This window comes from Balaenoptera ricei, chromosome 19 (genome assembly GCF_028023285.1).
Source record: "Balaenoptera ricei isolate mBalRic1 chromosome 19, mBalRic1.hap2, whole genome shotgun sequence".
Lineage (NCBI taxonomy): Eukaryota > Metazoa > Chordata > Mammalia > Artiodactyla > Balaenopteridae > Balaenoptera > Balaenoptera ricei.
Window position 1 is genome coordinate 28265534 of NC_082657.1, and position 20695 is coordinate 28286228.

At 41.2% G+C, this 20695-nt stretch overlaps 1 protein-coding gene across 1 annotated transcript in view; it reads left to right on the plus strand.

Annotated features, from left to right (window-relative positions):
• The first annotated feature begins 6975 nt into the window (after positions 1 to 6975).
• The window catches only part of LONP2 (lon peptidase 2, peroxisomal), a 95539-nt gene continuing 81819 nt past the window's right edge, over positions 6976 to 20695 (plus strand). Inside the window, exons 1-4 of the mRNA XM_059905868.1 lie at positions 6976 to 7313; positions 14202 to 14436; positions 17397 to 17528; positions 18760 to 18882. Coding sequence (XP_059761851.1) covers positions 7081 to 7313; positions 14202 to 14436; positions 17397 to 17528; positions 18760 to 18882 — 723 coding nt within the window. The 5' untranslated portion in view covers positions 6976 to 7080. The remainder of the gene's footprint in view (positions 7314 to 14201; positions 14437 to 17396; positions 17529 to 18759; positions 18883 to 20695) is intronic.

Consider the following 20695-nt stretch of genomic DNA (forward strand, 5'->3'; position numbering starts at 1 on the left):
CAGAGATCCTCACGAGGGCAGAGACATGTCTGCTCTGCTCACTATTAAATCTCTGGGGCCTAGGGATCTCCTAGGAGGAGAGCATGTGCTCAATAAATAAATGGTGAATGGATGAATAAATAAATGAAAGAAATGTGATTTTGCCATTCTCTGACTTGGTTTTCACAGACTCAAGGGAGTGGATCTGGGCACAATTTAGGAAATTTAAATAATTAAAAAATATATTAATTTGCTTTTCATTTTGCCTATGTGAATATCTGATTCACTCCCAGAACATCCATGTGCCTGGGGCAGGAGGGGGGATGGTAATTAGTAATATTTCTGAAGGAATAGAAAGAGAAAGAAAATGTACAACAGGGCTGGCATCGTGGGGTATGATGGGTGTCTCACAGGGCCCCGTACTCAGAAGGGCTCCAGGCTTGGTTCAATGCTCTGCCTGTCACCATCATGAAATTCTTCATAATTTGAACAAGGAGTCCCACATTTTCATTTTGTACTGGGTCCTGCAAATTATGTAGTCAGTCCTGGTGTTCAGATACAGCTTTTGACATTCAAGTATTGGATTGTGCTTCAAGTAAACAGACCTGAAGACTAGCCTATTCTCTTGGGAGAAGATTCTCTAAATTCCTTTATTCCATTCCTTCCCATCTCACTTCCTTTTAGCAAATCTCACCCAAATCTGGTGAACTCAGTTTCTGGAATTCTCCTATAGAGCCTACAAGATAGACTCCCCAGCCATGGCACCAGGCCATAAGGTATACAGTAGGCCCTCTGTACCCACATGTTCCGCTATCAGGATTCAACCAACTGACGATAGATAATATTCGGAAAAAAAAAAACCCCAAAACCAGAATGTTCCAAAAAGGAAAACTTCAACTGGCACAGGAAACTATTTACATAGCATTACATTGTATTTACAGCTATTTACATAGTATTTACATTTTATTAGATATTATAAGTAATAAGTAAGAAAAGGAGGGATGTCAGGTAAGAGAGGCTGTCACATATTTCTTGTTTAAGACTGTGGGAAGAGTCCAGTTTCTGGCTGCTATGAACCAGCCTGTGACACAGACACATTAAACTGAAACTGGCATGATTCAGTGGAAGGAGGCCCTGGGGATAGGACCATGGTGTACTGGTGTACAGTTTATTCACTACACAAAGGTTCTCAGTGGAGGGAATGGGGAGGGAGAGGGGGAGGTGGAGTCAGCAAATTCTAGATTGCAAGTCATGCACCCTGGCAAGGGGCTGTGTCCACTGTCTCAGTGGTGTGCTGGTAAACGTGTGTATCTGTAACTAACCTGTGGTTGCATTTGGTGTAGTTCCAACATAATTGTTACTTGACATTTTTCTTTATGTTAATGAGTCTCTTTGCTGAAGAGTTTTCAAATACTGAAAGAATATTTTCTCATTTTTTGTGCTCTTCACAATGTAATGGCTACAAGCACCACACACTTGTTAATCTGCATTATTAACACTTCCTGCATTTATTTCTTAAGCCTAGACAATCAATAAAATAATAAAACAAGCCCAGATTTGTAGCCTTTGCCGATTTTCGTGGTGTAAATATTCCCATGGTGGATGATTTCAAGCTACCAACATGTTGGGAAGAGAGGCGCATTCAGAAATCACTGTATGGTTATCTCCAGGATACAAGTACAGTAGATGTAAATAACCTCAAAAGTATAAATAGTAAAATGTAGTGAAATAATCAGGAAATGACAGATTTTTGAGTATTACCTTTGTCTTTGATATTATTAATTGTAAATCTATATAATTTAATTTTAATGTTTGTGTTTAACAGCTGGGTTCTCAAAATTCCTGAAAATTTGACAGTTTGTTCTTGTGAACTAGCATCTTAAAATGGTAAGCCTAAACATTTATGTTCTCCTAATTAACCAGCGAGTAGGGGCTCATGAGGAAGACCAGATTCTTAGAGAACAAATACAGAAATTAGATTTTTTCTCACCTTTCAGGTATAGTATGATTTACCAACCTGGTTTATTTATACACACCTGCAAAGAGATACAATGAGGGTTTTAAAGACGTGACTCCTTATAGAAATACAGAAGTCATCCAGGAAACTAGCAACAGGGAAAAGTAAAGCAAATGAAAATGAAGGGAATGCAAATGTGTGCAATGGCTATGCTTGCAGAACACCAATTGCTCATCTCAACGTTAACTGGAGCTCAGCCACGTATTGGCTTGAGCTGCCTTCCATGTCTACGAGGCCCACTTCTGCTTCCTTGAATGGCCAGGGGAATTCCCTCCAGAGTTTTCTTTGGCATCCTAGAAAAGTTCCCTGGCCTCCCACCTTCCCCTCAAGAAGATAGAGCTGATGTTTATTCATTCTAATTAGAGGCAAGCCCATCACTGTGGTCAGGCCGGGGGGCCAGGACAGGACTGGGAATAAACCAGAGAGGAAACAGATGCTTCCAGCCCTGTGTTCCCAGATCCCCAGGGGGCCAAAGTCATGACTAGACACGGGCCATTTGCATATGGGGAAACAGCCTGTGTACAGGAGGGGGGCCCTTGGAGAGAGGTAACTTTTTTGGAGGAGCTGATTTATTTCCTCATTGTTCTTACCACTTTCCCAGCAGGGTCTAGTGTCCAAGGCCAGAAGGGGCACCAGAGGGTAGGGGAGGTGCCCATGGTGAGGGCCACAGGGCCTGAGGAAGCTGAGATGATTAGACCTCTCCCTTGCCTTCCCTGGGTAGCTGGGTAGCTTTCCAGGGGCTGGTTCTCAGAGATCCTGGAGCCCCGCGCTGGCCGTGGCCGTCTTGTTGACTGCTGAATCCCTACAGCCCAGAGCCTGGTCTTCTCTGTTCCAGAAACTGGGAAGCTCCTTCCCGTCTTGGTCTTTGTCTGAGTCCTAACCTCTGCCGAGAACACTTTCCTCCGAGCTCCCTGCAGAGCCTGGCCTTTCTCGTCGTGTAGGTTTCAGCTCAAACACCACTTCTGCAGGGTCACCTTCCCAGACCTCCCTCCCTCATCTTGTCCTCCTGTCTCTAGCACCTTCTACAGATTTTCCTATTAGATTTCCTTTACTTATCACTTTCTGAAATTGTCATTTCTTTGGGGGCTTACTTATTTTCTGCCTACCTCACTAGAATGTAAGCCCTTTGACACCAGGGGCCTTGTCTGTCTTTTTCGCTGATGCATCCGTGAATCTAGATTAGTGCCTAGCACATAGCAGATGCAGAATAAGTATTTGGTGGATCAATGAAGGAAGTAGATGTAGAGCTGGTTAAAGTAGGAACCAGGAGAGCCACACGGTCGCTTAAGAACTCACACTTAGATTCTTGATGCTTTCCCAAGTGGGCTGGTACCCCATCACAGAGACAGACTGATGGGATAGAAAGAGGGTGTTCATCAAGCAAGCAACTTAAACGTGGACCCGGTCCCATACCACACCTTCTACGGTGCAGAAGGAATTTGTATTTAAAAATAAATCCAGCTATTATTATGTGACTAGACACTCATATTGCTTGTCGTTGTTGGGGAGAGTGTATGTTAAGTGTATATTAAACATGATCAAAAAATATACCACAAGGTTTATAAGATGGTTTTTGAAGTTCTTCAAAAAATGGGGCCCTTCTCCCTTGACCTTGGAGAGGTCTTGGTGAAAAGGTAAGCTCTTGAGGAGCTGGGCCATGCTTTTTTTTTTTTTTTTAGAAATTCACGTTCTTTTATTTATTTATTTATGGCTGTGTTGGGTCTTCGTTTCTGTGCGAGGGCTTTCTCTAGTTGTGGCAAGTGGGGACCACTCTTCATCGCGGTGCGCGGGCCTCTCACCATCGTGGCCTCTCTTGTTGCAGAGCACAGGCTCCAGACGCGCAGGCTCAGTAATTGTGGCTCACGGGCCCAGTTGCTCCGTGGCATGTGGGATCTTCCCAGACCAGGGCTCGAACCCGTGTCCCCTGCATTGGCAGGCAGATTCTCAACCACTGCGCCACCAGGGAAGCCCGGGCCATGCATTTTTTAATCTGATTTTTTTAACCCCTAGAGTCTATCAGGGGGTGAGGTACTCAGCCCCATCCAGAGAGGTGATCCAGAGCTTGCTGATTGGGTCTAGGATCTCCTGCTACCAGCCCAACTGCTCTCTAGGCCCTAGCAGCTAGGGCCCTGGTCTAGGGAACATCCTTGATGACTGTTTCTCCTTCACTCGTCACGTCCAATCCATCAGCGTGCTCTGTTAAAGCTACATTCAAACATGGCTTGAATCCACTGCTTCGAGTCTGAGCCCCATCACCTCTTGCCTGGACAATCTCAACCACCTCCTAACTGGCCTCCCCGCGTCTGACCTTAAAACCTTGCATTCTGGGGCTTCCCTGGTGGCGCAGTGGTTAAGAGTCCGCCTGCCAATGCAGGGGACACGGTTCGAGCCCTGGTCCGGGAAGATCCCACATGCCGCGGAGCAACTAAGCCCGTGCGCCACAACTACTGAGCCTGCGCGCCTGGAGCCTGTGCTCCGCAACAAGAGAGGCCGCGACAGTGAGAGGCCCGCGCACCGCGATGAAGAGTGGCCCCCGCTCGCCGCAACTAGAGAAAGCCCTCGCACAGAAACGAAGACCCAACACAGCCAAAAATAAATAAATAAATAAATAAAAATTTAAAAAAAAACCCTTGCATTCCATTCTCCACACAGCAGCCAATATGACCTTTTGAAAACAGAAGCCTGAAGAATTATTCCACAGCTTGAAACTGCCTATGGCTTGCACTGGGTTTAGAGTAAGACCCAAACTCCTTAGCAGACTCCTTACCCCAACTCTTCACTCCTTATAGGGCCCTCTATAGCCTCCCCTCCCACTTCTCTCCTGCTTCCCTCAGCAGGCCCCATCTCAGCAAATTACAGGAGCAGTCTCCTCAAACATCCTAAATTCATTCCAGCCACAAAGTCTTCGCAGTCATTGCTGCTTCTGCCTGAAATAGCACCCCCTCGGCACCCACCCCACGACCTCTGCGTGGCTGCAGTAGAGGGCTCAGCTCTTCAGAGAGGCCTGCTCTGACCATGTAAAGGGCGTATCGCCATCCAAAAGGATTTTCCTTGCTTATTTTCGGTTTCTCCCCCTAGAATGTTAGCTCCATGAAAGCAGGAACCTTGTCTGTTGTGTTCACTGATGTATCCCTGTGGGAAGCATGCAGTCTTAGCCGGAGGTAACCCCTGGAGGAGACAGTATGTCTCTCACAAAAAGCAAAGCCCTTACCTTGGAATGCACTCTTTTTCCCAGGCCTGAGGGATGTAAAAGAGATTAGCAAAGCTATCTCAAGCCAGGAGACCTCAGGGAACTGAGAGTTCTGGTTGTTCCTTATGGCTGGGGGCTGTGTGTGACCCTGGTTAAGGGAAGATAATGTTCAAGGATAGTTGTTGTAAACTTGTTGACGTCCGTGGTAATGACTGAACTGAGACGATAAGCAATTCCATGGGTTTATTGTCTAATAATGAGTTCCTCTTCTGTCTATATAAGATTCAGTAAATTCTGAATAAAGTGCCTTGCAACCATCAGTTGTCTTGGTCCTTCTGATCCCATACTAGCAGTGCTATTCAGTCCCTTGCCCCTCTCCGTCGGGACCTGGAAGACCCTCTGCGGTGGCTGGACCATCGCATATCCCCAGCACCTAAAGTAATATCCAGTACATAGTAGGCATTCAAAAAATGGTTGTTTAGAGAATGAATAAAAGGTGGGATCATGTCAGAGAAAGAGCTTTAGGCCGGAGACTCCGAGTTCCTGAATTTCTGTCTCCAGCACAGCAGCTAGGACACCTGCCTTCTCCTTTCCCTTACCTGCTGCACTGTATCAGACTCAGCTGTCTATGGGTCTGTCCCTCTGGCCAAGAGGTGCTTGAGGGTAGGACCTTGCCTTCTGTTCCGCTCTCTACCTTCCACAATCAGACCGGGGCCTTGCACTCAGCAGGCCCTCAACAAATGCATGTTGTCTTGACTAGACTTTCAGTTCCCTCCTGGATTCTGAGAGCATTGCTGGATTTCATATTTGGGGAAAAATTTCCATCTGCAAACTACAGCCAAACCCAAGTCAAATTCCAATGTGAAGGCGCTCCCAAGGGCCAAATCTGAAAAAATTCAAGCAATGATATACGTGATATTATTGCATGATAGCCCATAAAAAACTGAATACCCATGAGTCCATACTAACACAAAAAGTAATTGAATAAGTAAATTATTCGATTATTGGGGAGAGAGATGGGGCAGCTTTTTCTTACAGATTTCAATTAATGTAGACTTAACTCCCTACACATACTTACTACTTATAATGAGAAAAATAGTACCTTAAAGTGGAGAAACCTAGCAGATACTATTATACCTTCACCAAGTAATCACTGTCAAAATCATCATTGGTAAGACATTTTACCATCGTGTATCACTAAGGCACATCACTTCTGTGGTCTTCCTGACAAAAATGTATAATGTTGATCTTGAAAGAACATCAGATAAACCCAAACTGAGGGACATTCTACAAACTAAGGGATCAATACGTTTTAAAAGTTGCAAAGCTTTGAAGAAAAAAAGAAAAGAAAGATTGAGGAGACATCACAGCAAAATGAAAAGTGGGATCGGGGACCAGAAAAAAGGACATTTGTGAGAAAACTGGCAAAATTTGTGGAAGTCTATAGATTAGATAACAGGAGTGTTAATTTCCTGGTTTTTAATAGTTGAAGGATGATTGTGTAAGATGATTACAGGGGAAGCTGGGTGACAGGTACATGGAAACTCCCTACTGTATTTTTGTACATCTAAAATCAATTCGAATAGAAAGGTACAAACATTTCAAGTGGACACAATTTACATGGGATCATCCTTGGGCATACAGCTCTGCTCTGAGGGAGCCTCCGGAGAAAGCGGAGTAGCGGGGCCGGGAGGCAGGGGTCGCCCCGGCGGGCGGAGTGCGCATCTCTTCGCGTGTGTACGGCGCGGGGCGGCGGCAGAGCCGGGGGGCGGGCGGGAGCGCGGGGCCGGAAGCGGTGGCGTCCCGGGGTCTGAGGGTTGGTTGTCGCAGCGTAGGCCGCGCGGAGCCGGCCGTCGGGCTCCCGGGGACTCTCCCGGCGCGGAGGGCCGTCGCCATGTCGTCCCTGAGCCCCATCCAGATCCCCAGCCGCCTCCCGCTGCTGCTCACGCACGAGGGCGTGCTGCTGCCCGGCTCCACCATGCGCACCAGCGTGGACTCGGCCCGCAACCTGCAGCTGGTGCGGAGCCGCCTGCTCAAGGGCACGTCGCTGCAGAGCACCATCCTGGGCGTCATCCCCAACACTCCCGACCCGGCCAGCGACGCGCAGGACCTGCCGCCGCTGCACAGGTAGGCCGGGCGGCTCGGCGGCAGCGGCGGCGGCGCCGGCGGCGGCGCGGCCTCCTCCCGAGACCGGGCCCGGCCTCGGGGGGCCCCGCGGCGGTGTTCCGCCTCTCCAGACGACTCACGCGCCAGACGGGGGGTGACAGGAATGCCTCGTGACCGTTAAATGAGATGACTCACGGAGTCGTGAAAGCTGCGCGATTAGCTGCTCACCATCTGATGTGAATTTCCTTTCCCGCCCCCCGGGTCTTCAGACTCCTAGGCCGGTGCTCTTAACCTTCCAGGCCCCCCTCTTTCTTTTCCTTCCTCTCTTCCCTTCCCCCACCCCCTTCTTCCTTCTTTAACTTCCTTCCCACCTCTTTTGTCCTCTTAACGGAGGTACTTGGCTGCCTCACATTTTCTCTTTTCCCGTCCCATCCTAAATTGCACCGTTTCCTTATTAATTTGGGGGTGCCTTTCTAACACACTCCCTGCCTCCCCCGCCCCCTGCCGTCTCTCTTCCCCTCACTGCTTCTGTTTTCCTTCCTAAAGGACCTTCCCTGTTCACATTTTCCCTTGTCTCTCTTTCTAGAACTTTCCTGTCTTCTCATCTCTTCTCATATCGTAACGTTTCTTAGGCCCCAAGCTTACCACTGGATTCCCCTACACCATGGCCCTAGTTGTGTGACTTTGGGTGACAGATTGAACCTGTGCTTCTTTCTTTCTTCACCTGTAATTTGGAAACTAGCAGCATCGGTCTTTTACGTGTGTTATGAAGATGAAGTGAAATCACACGTGTGTGGTCTGTTTTGCGCCAGGCTGGATAAATGGTTGCACTGTCCAGTACTGTAGCCACTGGCTACAGAGCACTTGAAATGTGGCTTGTCCAAATTGAGATAGTATTATTAGAGTGACCAGTTGTCCCGGTTTGCCAGGGACTGTCCTGGTTTCAGCCCTGAAAGTCCTATATCCCAGGAAAACCCTTAGTTCCAGACAAACCAGGGTGGTTGGTCACCCTAAATGTGCTGTAAGTGTACACTACACACTAGATTTTGAAAATTTAGTATGAAAAATGTGTTGTTGATTAATAACTTTTATATACATTAAATGTTGGAATTAAGTAAAATATTAGCATTTCACTTGTCTTATTTTCTAATGTGGCTACTAAAATTACATATGTGGTTCACGTTATATTTCTACCAGACAGCGCTGGTATGTCGTATGCTCTCAACAAATGCCATTATCTTCAAGCCTCCCAAGCCCCTGCCTCCTATCCTTAACTCTTCTTGAGGTATTTTAAACTTAGAGCCCCTCCCTCGTTCATCTACAGTTATCCTTTTTTAAAATTAGGTGTAGCCTGACTCTGAATGGTTTTGGGGAGAGTTAGGAATGTCTTGTTTTTGTCCAAAATCTTGTGATTATATACTCTCCTTTTAAAGGAGACTCCATAGCTTTGTTAAAATTCTCAAAGGAGATTTGGTTCACCTCCCCTCCCCTCATAAAACAAAACCAAACCAAAAAAACCCTAGCAGTCCATTGTTGGTCCACATTGCAAAAGCCTGGCTTTTCTCAAGCATGGAAAACATTTTGGTTCCCATCTGATGTACTTTGCTTATTGCTTGAGTGAAATTGGATACTTTTCAAGTTTCAGTAAACTGTGATAAATTGTGTTGGATTTTGGTTTCCCTACATATGACGCCATTCCTTTAGCCTTTGTTTATTTCTCCCCTAATTTTTTGCTTTCTGTGCCCAGGGACTTAGTTGCATGTTGAGGCAAGAGTGCTCATGATAAGCTGTTTTGTATTAGTTCTGCTGATTACCGATGGGTACACTGTGAATTTCGAAAGTAGATTAGTCATGTTTCAGGTTTGAGTGACTATTTGTTGGTATGATTCTGGCAAGATTTTGGAGGGTTTTAAATTTCTTTTATGTAAATTCCTCCAAAACAACTAAATTCTTCTGCTTGGAAGTAATCACTAATATCAGATGATGGGTAATCTGGTCCTTGCTGTTCATATTGCTGCCTTTGTTTTAAATGAATAGCAGTGTTAAATTTTAATCATTTAAGTTAGAAAACATACATAGAAAATTCTTCAGAGAATTTCAGCATTATAAGGACCCACCAGACCATCTCGTTATCCTAGAAATATTATTTGCTACGTGAAAAGTCTGTAGAAAGTTTGCATTGCATTCCTTAGTATTAGGTTCCAATGTCTTTTTTCTCTAATATCACCTTTAAATGCTCTTACTTTAAAAAGTTAAAAGAGCTTTTTTTTTTTTTTAAAGTAACCATTTTATTTTATTTTGGCCCGCACCCCTTTGCAGTGGAAGCGTGGAGTCTTAACCACTGGACCTCCAGGGAAGTCCCTAAAATAGCTTTAATAGTACAAGTACTGCGTTGTCTATAATGTTATTCTGTTTTGATACACAAATCTGTCCTTCCCCAGTTACCTGTTTTTCCAGGTTGTAGTAGGACCTCAGAGGGACGGTGAGGGCTCTCTTCCTGTCCCTTGTTTCCTTTAGACCATCCAGGTGACAATGCCTGTCTTCAGGGAGCAGCAGAAGTAATTTGTTCCCCTGGGTTCCTTGTCATACAAAGTGGCAGGGCCAGGTGTTGACTTACCTGAACCACTTCCTTTACTGTTTGGAACAGCACAGGCCCTATCTGCACGTCAGTGTGCAGGCATGTCACCTAACACAGGAAGAGCTTTGGATTATCCCCACAGTCTAGAATTTAGTTCCCATGCCACCACCTCAGGCCACCCTGCTTCACTGGACTGTCTTTTTTAGTGGCTCCTCAGTGACCCATTGTTTTCTTAGTGCAAATGGATAATTAGCATTCCTTGTGCACTGTCCTTTCATGCATTTCAAGATGGCCCCGCAGTCTTCTCCCAGCCTTCCATTCTTCAGGGCACCTGCCTTCATTTCCTCCTAGTGCTGAATGCTCAGTCCCTCTTCATTGTTTGTGTACGTCATCTCTGGGACCCCAAATCAGTTTCATTGGCATTTGGCAAAAAAAATGAATGCTTTATATAGAGCAGATACACAGTTTCATAATTTGCCAAGTCTCTATCCATGTGTTACTGTTGTTTGTATCTATTAGCACTCTTCAGCATTCAAGAAACCTGATAACACTAAGATTTTAAAATTTAATCTTTTATATTAGCAAGTATGTAATGAATAGCTCTACTTAGATGTTCCTAAGTCTGCATTTACTCTTTTTAAGGAAGGTCTGTCTGCAAGTTGAGTTTCTTAAATTCAGAAATGAACTTTCAAGAAAGGAGTGAAAATCAAAAATCCTGTAGCCACAGAAGCCTCATCTGTGGTAGAATTTGGGACTACCCTAATAGACTCTTTCCTTGTTTCTAAATCTTTATTAACAGTGATGATAAATTTTGCTCAAAATCATCAGATATTCAGGAAGATAAGTTGGGTGACACCAAGTCAAAACCAAAAAGATGTTTCAGTGGTCCTTTCCCAGAAGTGTGTAACTTTTGCTTCCAGAGCTTTGGTGGAAATAATTCTCTTCCTTAAGTGTTGTTAAGATGTAAATATTAGATGTTAAATAATAGCTTTGCTTTGCAGTATCTCAGCTATTTAGAAGCTATGTTAATAGTGTTTATTTTTATACTTCTTATAAGTACAAATTCATATTGTCCATTGTGGTGGGAAAAGAGTAAAATTTGTCATAAAACCTAATTCAACTCCCCTATTGCTATTTAATATCCTTCTAATCATGGATAACTCACCTGTTTACCCTTTTTGAATCTGAATTACTCATTTTTAATAAAGTGCTACCTTCCTCACAGAGGTGAAAGGTGGTGTGTAATGAAATAATACCTATGAAAGCCTTTTGTAAACCGCAAATCAATAACCCTGTATGTTAATGGTATTCCCATTGCCCACATGGGTAGTTTTAAGTGTAGATTTCACAAATGGAGGTTGGGGGAAGGAGTGGGAAGACCCCATATTCTTTCTTTTAATATGGGCAGAACTGAAGTAGTGTTATTTGGAAAAAATATTTGGAAGATTAAGGATTCCAGGAAAAATGGAGGGCTTTAAAGTAAAGAAAAAAAGAACGAAAGAAAAGAAAAAAGCAAGTGGTTGGGAAATAGACCACAGCTATCCTCATCTTGGAAAACTGCTTTTTGCAGTAGTGCTGCTTTTAGATTTTCCCACCACTGTAGTTTGATGGTTCTCAAAAACTTATATTATCTAAGTCAGTTTCCAAATTATACAGATCTTACCCATTGTTGTCAGACTTTGGGTTAAAATAATATTTTACAACTCTGAGAGTAGTTCTCAGGAATTTCAGAAATTCTTTGAACTGTAAAATACCACAGTAATTAAGGTGTAGATTTACAGAGCTACTACCTAAATGGAAAAAACACTACACATTTGGGTACTAATAAATGCGGATCTGTTGCAAAATCAAATTGTTGCTTTTGGTCATGCCTAATAAAGTGCATAGTAATAGAAGAACTAGAATATTTTGAAAGATGACTAAGTTGATATAAAGCCTATGTATCATATGGATCATAGTTAGAAGGAAAGTATTAGATTAATTGACTATTTTGTTTACCTATTTTTATATGTAAAACCTAGAGCCCAACATGCAATGCAACTTGTCTAAAATAACATTAAACGTCGTCCTTCTTTCCAGAGCTTTTACCCCAAATGTCTTTCACTAGGTAGTTTGTTTCTAACCATCTAATTATTTCACACATCATGTTTTTTTCTTTAAAAAGGGTACATTCTTTTTATGTACCCTTTTAATTTTTTAGGTATGTTGTCAACTATAAGTGATTTAAAGCAAGAAATAATTAACATATTTAAAACCTTTATATATATATATATTTTTTTTTTTTATTAGGAGGAAAAGCATAGTATAAATCCAACTTAATCTCTTTTCAGTTTGGAACATCTTCCTTTCACGGTTAGGAAAACTATTTTATTTGCTTTGTAAGAAAACTCACTTTTAGTCTCACCTTTAATCAGTGACATAGCCCAAATAATTAAATTTATTTCCTAATCTGGAAGTTTGGATTTGTCTCATCTCTCTCTGGTTTCTCCTTGGCTTCTAGTGTGTAAACCCCTTAGGCCAGGAGTCCGGTTTCTTGTCTGTTAATGTTTCTTGTATATAGAACTGTAAACTCTTTCTGCATTGTGTAAGCATTGGTGGTTGTCATCTGCAGTGAATTATAGTCTTCGTTGGTCTCTAATCAGTTTAGATATGGCTAACTCTTTCAGGCAATCGGAGTTGGTTTTAAGGGAATGGGAGATAGAACCTACTGTTTGATTAGTGACTGAAGAAAAGCAGCCACAACACAAATAACTCAATAGATGATTGCCAAATCATTTCAGGTTTTTAAAGTACATGATGTTTTTTCTCTCCACCAAATTATCTTCCTAATTTTTTGGTTTAAGTTATTGTTTAAATCAAGTTTTATCCCCTATCCACGTGATATGCCTGGAAGGGTGTTAAGGAAATTATATGCATAGCTCAGAATAAACTGAGTGGTGGTGGGAAGCTGAAGGTACAGATAATCTACAGAATGAATCATTTACAAGGAACTAATCAAGAATTAACTGCATATAGAAGTGAGCAAGCTCACTAAAAATATGCACATACTGTCTGTGCCATCAGTATGTTTGAGATGGGCAAGTGTAGTATTCCAGTGTCACCATTGTCCCAGGGTGTTGAGAGCTCTGGTCACTTTGATTTTAGTTTCTTTTCTGAAATTACAACCTTTCCTATGCCTGAGGGGAGAAAATATAATGGTAGTTTGGGATCTGGAAGTGTCCTCTGAACCTTGATCTTTCTATTTTGTATCACTTCAGCTTAGTTTGGATAAAACTTTCTTTCTGTGAATTAGTTTATATATGACTTGGTCAGAATTGCATGATATGGAGCTAAGACTTAAAGTATAACTTTTTCAGCTAGTGTTAGGTGAGGTGATTACCACTTAAACAGAACTAGGTTTACGTCTTGCTGAGATGTAGGTCTTTGACTAACTCTCCTCAGTCCATGAAAGTGTGGCCTCTGATATTTAGCCCCAGATTTAGAAATTCAAAATTCAAGGACATACATGTTAATTCCCAGATTTGATGGCAGTTTTATAGATGGATTATGTAAAAAACCATCTTGGTGTTAGTAGCAAAACTGGTATCAGAAGGGGATTTTTTAGATTGGTTTACATCACGCTGTTTAAATCTGTTTAAAATGCTCATATATATTCTGGTGTAAGATTGCCTCATTCCTAGCTGGCAAAATTAACTTAAGCTATATAAATCTCAACTGCTTTTACTCATGTTTTTATGCTTAAATAATCCAAATGTTTAGGAATTTCTACCTAATTTTTAAATGGCTAATTAGAATGAGATGGCCCCATATCAGATGGTAGGGACTTAAAAGACCGTGTACTGGATGCTAAATTAAATAGAGAAATGATTCATTTGCACTTTAGACGTTCTTTGTTTTTTAATGAATTTCTCAGAAAAGGCAACCCTTTTGAGGTTTCTTTTTTTTTTTAACATCTTTATTGAAGTATAATTGCTTTACAATGTTGTGTTAGTTTCTGCTGTACAACAGAGTGAATCAGCTATACGTATACATATGTCCCCATATCCCCTCCCTCTTGCGTCTCCCTCCCACCCTCCCTATCCCACCCCTCTAGGTGGTCACAAAGCACCGAGCTGATCTCCCTGTGCTATGCCGCTGCTTCCCGCTAGCTATCTGTTTTACATTCGGTAGTGTATATATGTCGGTTTCACTCTCTCACTTCATCCCAGTTTACCCTTCCCCCTCCCTGTGTCCTCAAGTCCATTCTCTACGTCTGCGTCTTTATTCTTGAGGTGAGTTTCTCTTCTACCATACTGAGCATTTGTAATACTGATGTTCTGTGTGTTTTTCAGGATTGGGACAGCTGCACTGGTGGTCCAGGTTGTGGGCAGTAACTGGCCCAAGCCCCACTATACTTTGCTGATTACGGGCCTGTGCCGCTTCCAGATCGTACAGGTCATAAAAGAGAAGCCATATCCTGTTGCCAAAGTGGAACAGTTGGACTGGCTAGAGGAGTTTCCCAACACCTGTAAGACTAGGGAGGAGCTAGGAGAACTCTCGGAACAGTTCTACAAGTATGCGGTGCAAGTGAGTTGCTTTTAGTTTTTCGTTAAAACCCTCTTTGGTTTCTTTGTTGCCCTAAGATGTGATGAATTTGTTGAGTGGTGAAGTTTTCGGGCAGTATATGTTTAAATGATTTTGCAATATATTATAGTACATTGATTTCAAACTGCTTTTGTCTGGGATTGTACCTAAATCATTCTAGGACATACTAGCCAACCCTTCCTAAACTTTTTCCAAAGAGTATTTCTAGAGTTTTCCTTATAATTTCCAGTGTCTCCAAACCAGGTAGTTATTAAACCTAAATCATCTTAAAAATTAAAATACTGTACAGAAGCTATTTGTCACTAGACTATCTAGGCATCAAATTATATGTTATGTTGGTTCAGAAGTCAGGATCACACTGTGAGTGGTATGGAAGATTAAGCCCGTGGTTTCAAGTATGGCTGAAACCTTGATCCTCTAGAATTCTGGGAGGGAAGCACACATGAGGCATGCATAGGCAGGTGTTCATAGCCTGTGGTATTTGCACCTGATGTGGCATTTGAAGCTACACATTGCTAGTGTGGTGAACAACAATAGCAAAATAGAAAATTTGGCACTACAGCTGCTGTGGGGGCTGAAAGAGACTTCAGTTTGAGAACCAGAGTAAGTGAATATGCTATTTAGGAGCGAAGAAAATAGAGGGGAAAATAGAATTTCTCTCCCTTTTCCCGAGTAATCCTCCCTGAGTTTCCGTTCCTCTGTTGGACATAGCTTTATAGCTTCTTTCTCTTGTTCTTTACTTCTCCCCACTATCAATCAACAAAAAAAATTTAAATATGTAAAGATTCTGTAATGACATTAAAGGGATTTTTAGAGAGAAACATCACCATTATTTACTGCCATCATGCATCCAATTTTATTTTTGCTTATCTTCTGGTCTTGGTTCCTATTCAGTCTTAACGTTTTGTTTTCTTATCCATATCTAACTTTCGTATTAAGTACTTTTATGAATTCCATTGAGTTGGGATATCATAATTTTTTCATTTCTCTTCTTAGACATTAGGATTGTTTCCAGCTAATGCTTTTCTTCCATCCCCTCTACATCTTCTTCTACAGCCCTCAGCAGTAGACTTCTTCAGGAGCTTTCTAACTGATTCCTTCTAGCTGCTTCTCTTTCTCACCCACCTGTTCACTAATCCTTTCTAAATAAGCTTTGAGTATGCCTCTCCCCTGAGTAGAAGACTTTAATGGCTCTAGGATAAAGTTTACACTTCTTGGTATAACATTAAGGCCCTTTGCAACTCTAGTTACTTCCATTTATACCCAGAGTTCTAGCCACACTGTATATGTCAAAGAGCTTCACATCTTGTTATTTCATGTCTCTGTGATTTTACCTTCTGTTCTCTCTGCTAGGAGTGCTTCTCCTTCTCTGAGTTTTCAGATTTGACTTACGCTTTCCCAACTCCTGTAGGCTGTTAGTGCTCCTTTGCATGCGTATCCACAATCGCTTAAACATCCCTTTTAATATAATGTTTATCACGCTGTATTGAAATTTGTCTTGTAGGTCTCTTTTCCCTACCAAACTTGAATTCATCCCTGCTTTAACCATGTTATACTGAGCACTTTATTGTGTCTGACAGATAGTTTGTACTCAGTAAGTACTTGGAGAATGAGTTTTAACTGTTTTATTTTCTTAGAATGACTTCCTAGGAGAAAGAGTTTTCAAATTTTATTATCTACTTCTCCCACCTGGACAGCGTCATCATAATTATGCTTTAATTCTTTTGACTCTAGGCAGGTAACAGATAGGTTCCAAAGTTACAGTGCTTTTAGAGAGGTTTGATTATTTCTGGCATATGAAATCTCATTAGAGTGACTGTATGAGGATTTGGTACATCATCTGTGTTAGTCAGTATGGTGTTAAGTTAGTTTTGCTGTGTTAAGTATTCCAAAATCTCAGTCACATAACATGACAAAGGTGTATTTCTCACTTACACTTCATGCCTCAAACCAGCGAGTGTGGTGATCTAGCAATTAGAGTCACCTCGGGACCCCGGTGGGTTGGAGATTCATTTCAAAACGTGCTTCTGTTATTGCTGAGGAAGGAAAAGGAAATGTGGCAGAGCTCTCAATGGCTTTTGATGTTTCTGCCCAGAAGGAACTGTCACTTCCCCTCATGTTTCATGGTTCCAGGCAGGACCCATAGCCATGTACATCTGTATTCAAAGGTGAGAAGGAGCAGCCCTACCATGAGTTGAAAAGGAAAGGGCAACTTTGTCAATAGCCCCAGTGACTATCACAGTTACTGAAAGGTTGCCTTGAGCTTAATCTGTCTTAACTCCAGGCTATACCCTGGAAGTTGTTTTTAAAAAAATCATTCAATCAGTGCTCAGATTCTAGTTAATCCAGTGTTCTACTACAAAACAGTATTTCAGCTACTGATTGGTTAATATAATAGCATCAACCATGTGAAATTTCCAGAATTTGATAATTACACTGATTGTGTAAGAGAATGCCTTGGTTCTTAAGAACAAGGGTCATGATGTCTGTGATTTATTCTAAAACATTCACCAGTAATAGTGTGTGTGTGTGTGTGTGTGTGTAGAGTTGGGGAGAGAGAAAGCAGATGTAGCAAAATGTTAACAATTGGTGAATTTAGGGGAAGGATATTAGGGGAAGGAGTTTCCTGTACTATTGCAATTTTTCTATAAATTTTAATTTTTTTCCAAAATAAAATAAAATCACAAATTTACAAAGCCTTTTATAAACATTAGTATTATCCACTTTTTGAGCCATTTTTGCTTTTCATTCTGATTGACATTTTAAAAGTACTTCTCTTTTCCTCTGAGTCCTGTAAAAATGCCTGGACTCTAATAAACAGTGATTTTTCAGAAACAAAGACTTTCTCTGAGGCCAGAACATTAAACCTCTATGACGATTTGATTTTTTAAATTCACAAATAATGCCATATTTCATTAAAAAGATGTTTTTTTCCCTTGTAGTTGGTTGAAATGTTGGATATGTCTGTCCCCGCAGTTGCTAAGTTGAGACGTCTTTTAGACAGTCTTCCGAGGGAAGCTTTACCAGACATTCTGACATCAATTATCCGAACAAGCAACAAAGAGAAGCTCCAGGTAACAGTGTTCCACACTGGAATTCCACGTTGCTTTGTCACTTCCTATTCAGATCTAGATAGTGAGTAAGTTTTGACTTTCAGGTAAGATACTGGAGACTCAGAAGTAGTTAAGATGCTTTTACGAGGCTTAAGTTGACTTTTAAAGTGATTGCTTTACATTTTTGTATACTTAGGCCGGCCGTTCTTTTATTTGCATTATCTGTACTGGTAGTTTGTCAATTTGTGGAAAAAGTTAAAGCTAGAATAATAAAAAAGGTAAATATTTAATTTAACTTAAATATATAAATATGCTTTGTCTCACTACTTTTTAAAAGTGTGGAGCCGTGACCTTTCCCTTGTGTATAGGCCTGCTTTGTTAGAATTCCTCACGTTTCTTACGTTAACCACCCCTATGATGCGATATTTATGATTTTTTATGATTTTCAATTTCTGTTTATTTAAGGTGAAATGAGTTTCAAAGACACTTGAAAAATAATCCAAGTGCGGACTCTTAGATTTGCATGTCTTTCCTGCAAACTATAAAAGTTTTCTTGCACACTTATCTTTGTAGTATTTTTAAGCAGTCTGCTTTATTGAATCTTCCTAGAACATTAAAGTTATTTTTCATTGAAACAGCCCTCCTTATTTATTAAATAAATCCCCAGTTTATTTAATACTTCAGTCTAACAGTTATACTAGCAAGTGCAACTAATGCAGACAGGCTGGGTTTAAACACAAGAATTCGGTTCAGCTGGTAGGAGCAGAGAAGGCAGGAGCTCTAGAGAGTGACCTGGCTGTAGGCTTTGCAAGGGTGTTTTACTGAAGGACCGGAGAGCATTAGTCACTCAGACAAATTGTTAATGGAGGTTGGTTAAAAGTGCTCCTAGTCTCTTGTGTTTGTAAAAATTTAATATTTTGAACCTAAAGTTTGTATAGACCTAATATGTAGGCTGGGCTTCAAGAGAATAATTCCCAGAAAGAGTTGACATAAAATGTGTTTTGTTCTTGCTCTTGGAACAATACATAAGGCTTCATCTTTAAATGGAAACTCAAGGTATTTTTATTCTTGGCTTTTTTAGGATTCTGGTATTTGTGTCAGATTACCTTGCTGATAATTTGGTTGTGTTAGCCATAGTGTAGCTGTGAATATTAATAGAATTGTCTTTTCTACTCAATTTAAGTCATGAGTCTTGACTGCCTTGTTTTTGGAGCATGTGTTTCTGAGAGAGAGATGCTATACATTTCCTCAGATTTTAGATGCTGTGAGTCTGGAGGAACGGTTCAAGATGACCATACCACTGCTTGTCAGACAAATCGAAGGCCTGAAATTGCTTCAGAAAACCAGAAAACACAAGCAAGATGATGATAAGCGGGTAAGTGCTTCTTTTAATCCATTTCTTCAGGTTCCTAGTTGTTTTTGTGTGATGTGAGATTCAGGTGTGTTTTTTTTGAAGAAAAAAAATGGGGGAATAAATAAAGAAAGGAACAAGAAGAAACAAGTTCATTGTCTCTTACACTCAAGTTACTGATACAATTTTGAATTTTAGTTTGTTTCCCTCTGCTACTTCTCCATGTCTGAATCTTTTTTTTTTTCCTTTTAAGCATGTAGACATTTTCTCATTTTTTGTTTTTGTTTTGGTAATCACTGAAAAGGATAGTTTACTAAGCCATTTTTCTTTCTGCCAAACATTGTGTGATGTTTTCAGTATTTTAAAAATTAGCAAATAACCACGATGAGTGTCTTTGAGTATGACTTCTTTTCACTGTATACAGTATTTATTAAGAACATACCACAAAATTGTTTCCTAAAAGGACTGTGTCAGTGTGTTGTGCCATAATTTGGCTTTCTTAAAAATTTAATTGTTTTTACTTTTTAAAGTTTTTTGGCTGACTTTTTTGTTTTAACTTATAAGCGTTTCAATTTTCATATAGAAACTGTTAGTCTTTTCCTTTCTTCTAAGCTTAGAGTCCTCTATCCTCCAGGGATTTGATAATATCCACTTTCCTTTTAGTTTTCCTTTTGTTGATTTTTAAAAAGTATTTAACTTTTTAACCTATATGTATTTTATTTTGCCCTGTTAATAAGGTAAAGATAGCAGTTATATTTTTTCCCTTTTTATTTGACTTAACACCATTATCAAATAATCCTTCACTTCTTTATTGATTTGTGCATTTATATGGATGATGCAATCTGTCTGAAGACTGCTTTGAGCTCTTGGTTTTACTGTTGTTATGTGTGGGCAGAGTTAGGATCAGGAAAATATATTTGATGTGGACAAGGGTGAAAATGATGGTTCTCAGAAGGCTGTTGGAGAACCAGAAGGCTGTTGGAAATTAAGTGAACGGTTGAGAATAATGTTACAGATTTGATGGTCATCAGCACAGAAACGTTCCTCCATTGAAGAGAAGACATTGTGGAGACAGAAGAGCAGACGTGAAGGATTCCTCCCTGGTGGGACTAAAGAAGGAGCAGGAAAGTAGGCTGAGAATGAGAGAGATGGGAGTAGCTTATCTGGTGGTTGGTGTTCTAGAATACCATGCCATTGAAAGCAAACACCAGAAATCTGAATTATTTCTGGCTTGAGATCAGATCAACTCAGTTATTTATTTTGTGCAAAAGGACAAGCCAGTGCATACTCTGCATTGGGAGACAGAAAACTTACAGCTTGCTAGCAACTAATATTACCATTGCTTAAAAAGAAAGTTGCTCCAGAAAATTATCAAACAAGCAACAGTTACTTGAAAATGTAGGAATCAGAGGACAATTTTTGGAGTTTGCCTAAAACTGTCTCCTTGCCTATTCCCCAAAGAGTTCAAAAGTTCTCTTTTAGCAGCTGGGGAAAAATTGCATTAAAAAGTAATTTTGGGGCTTCCCTGGTGGCGCAGTGGTTGAGAATCTGCCTGCCGATGCAGGGCACACGGGTTCGAGCCCTGGTCTGGGAAGATCCCACATGCCACGGAGCAACTAGGCCCGTGAGCCACAATTACTGAGCCTGCGCGTCTGGAGCCTGTGCTCTGCAACAAGAGAGGCCGCGACAGTGAGAGGCCCGCGCACCGCGATGAAGAGTGGCCCCCGCTCGCCGCAACTGGAGAAAGCCCTCGCACAGAAACGAAGACCCAACGCAGCCATAAATAAATAAATAAATAAATAAAATTTAAAAAAATTTAAAAAAAAAAAAAAAAGTA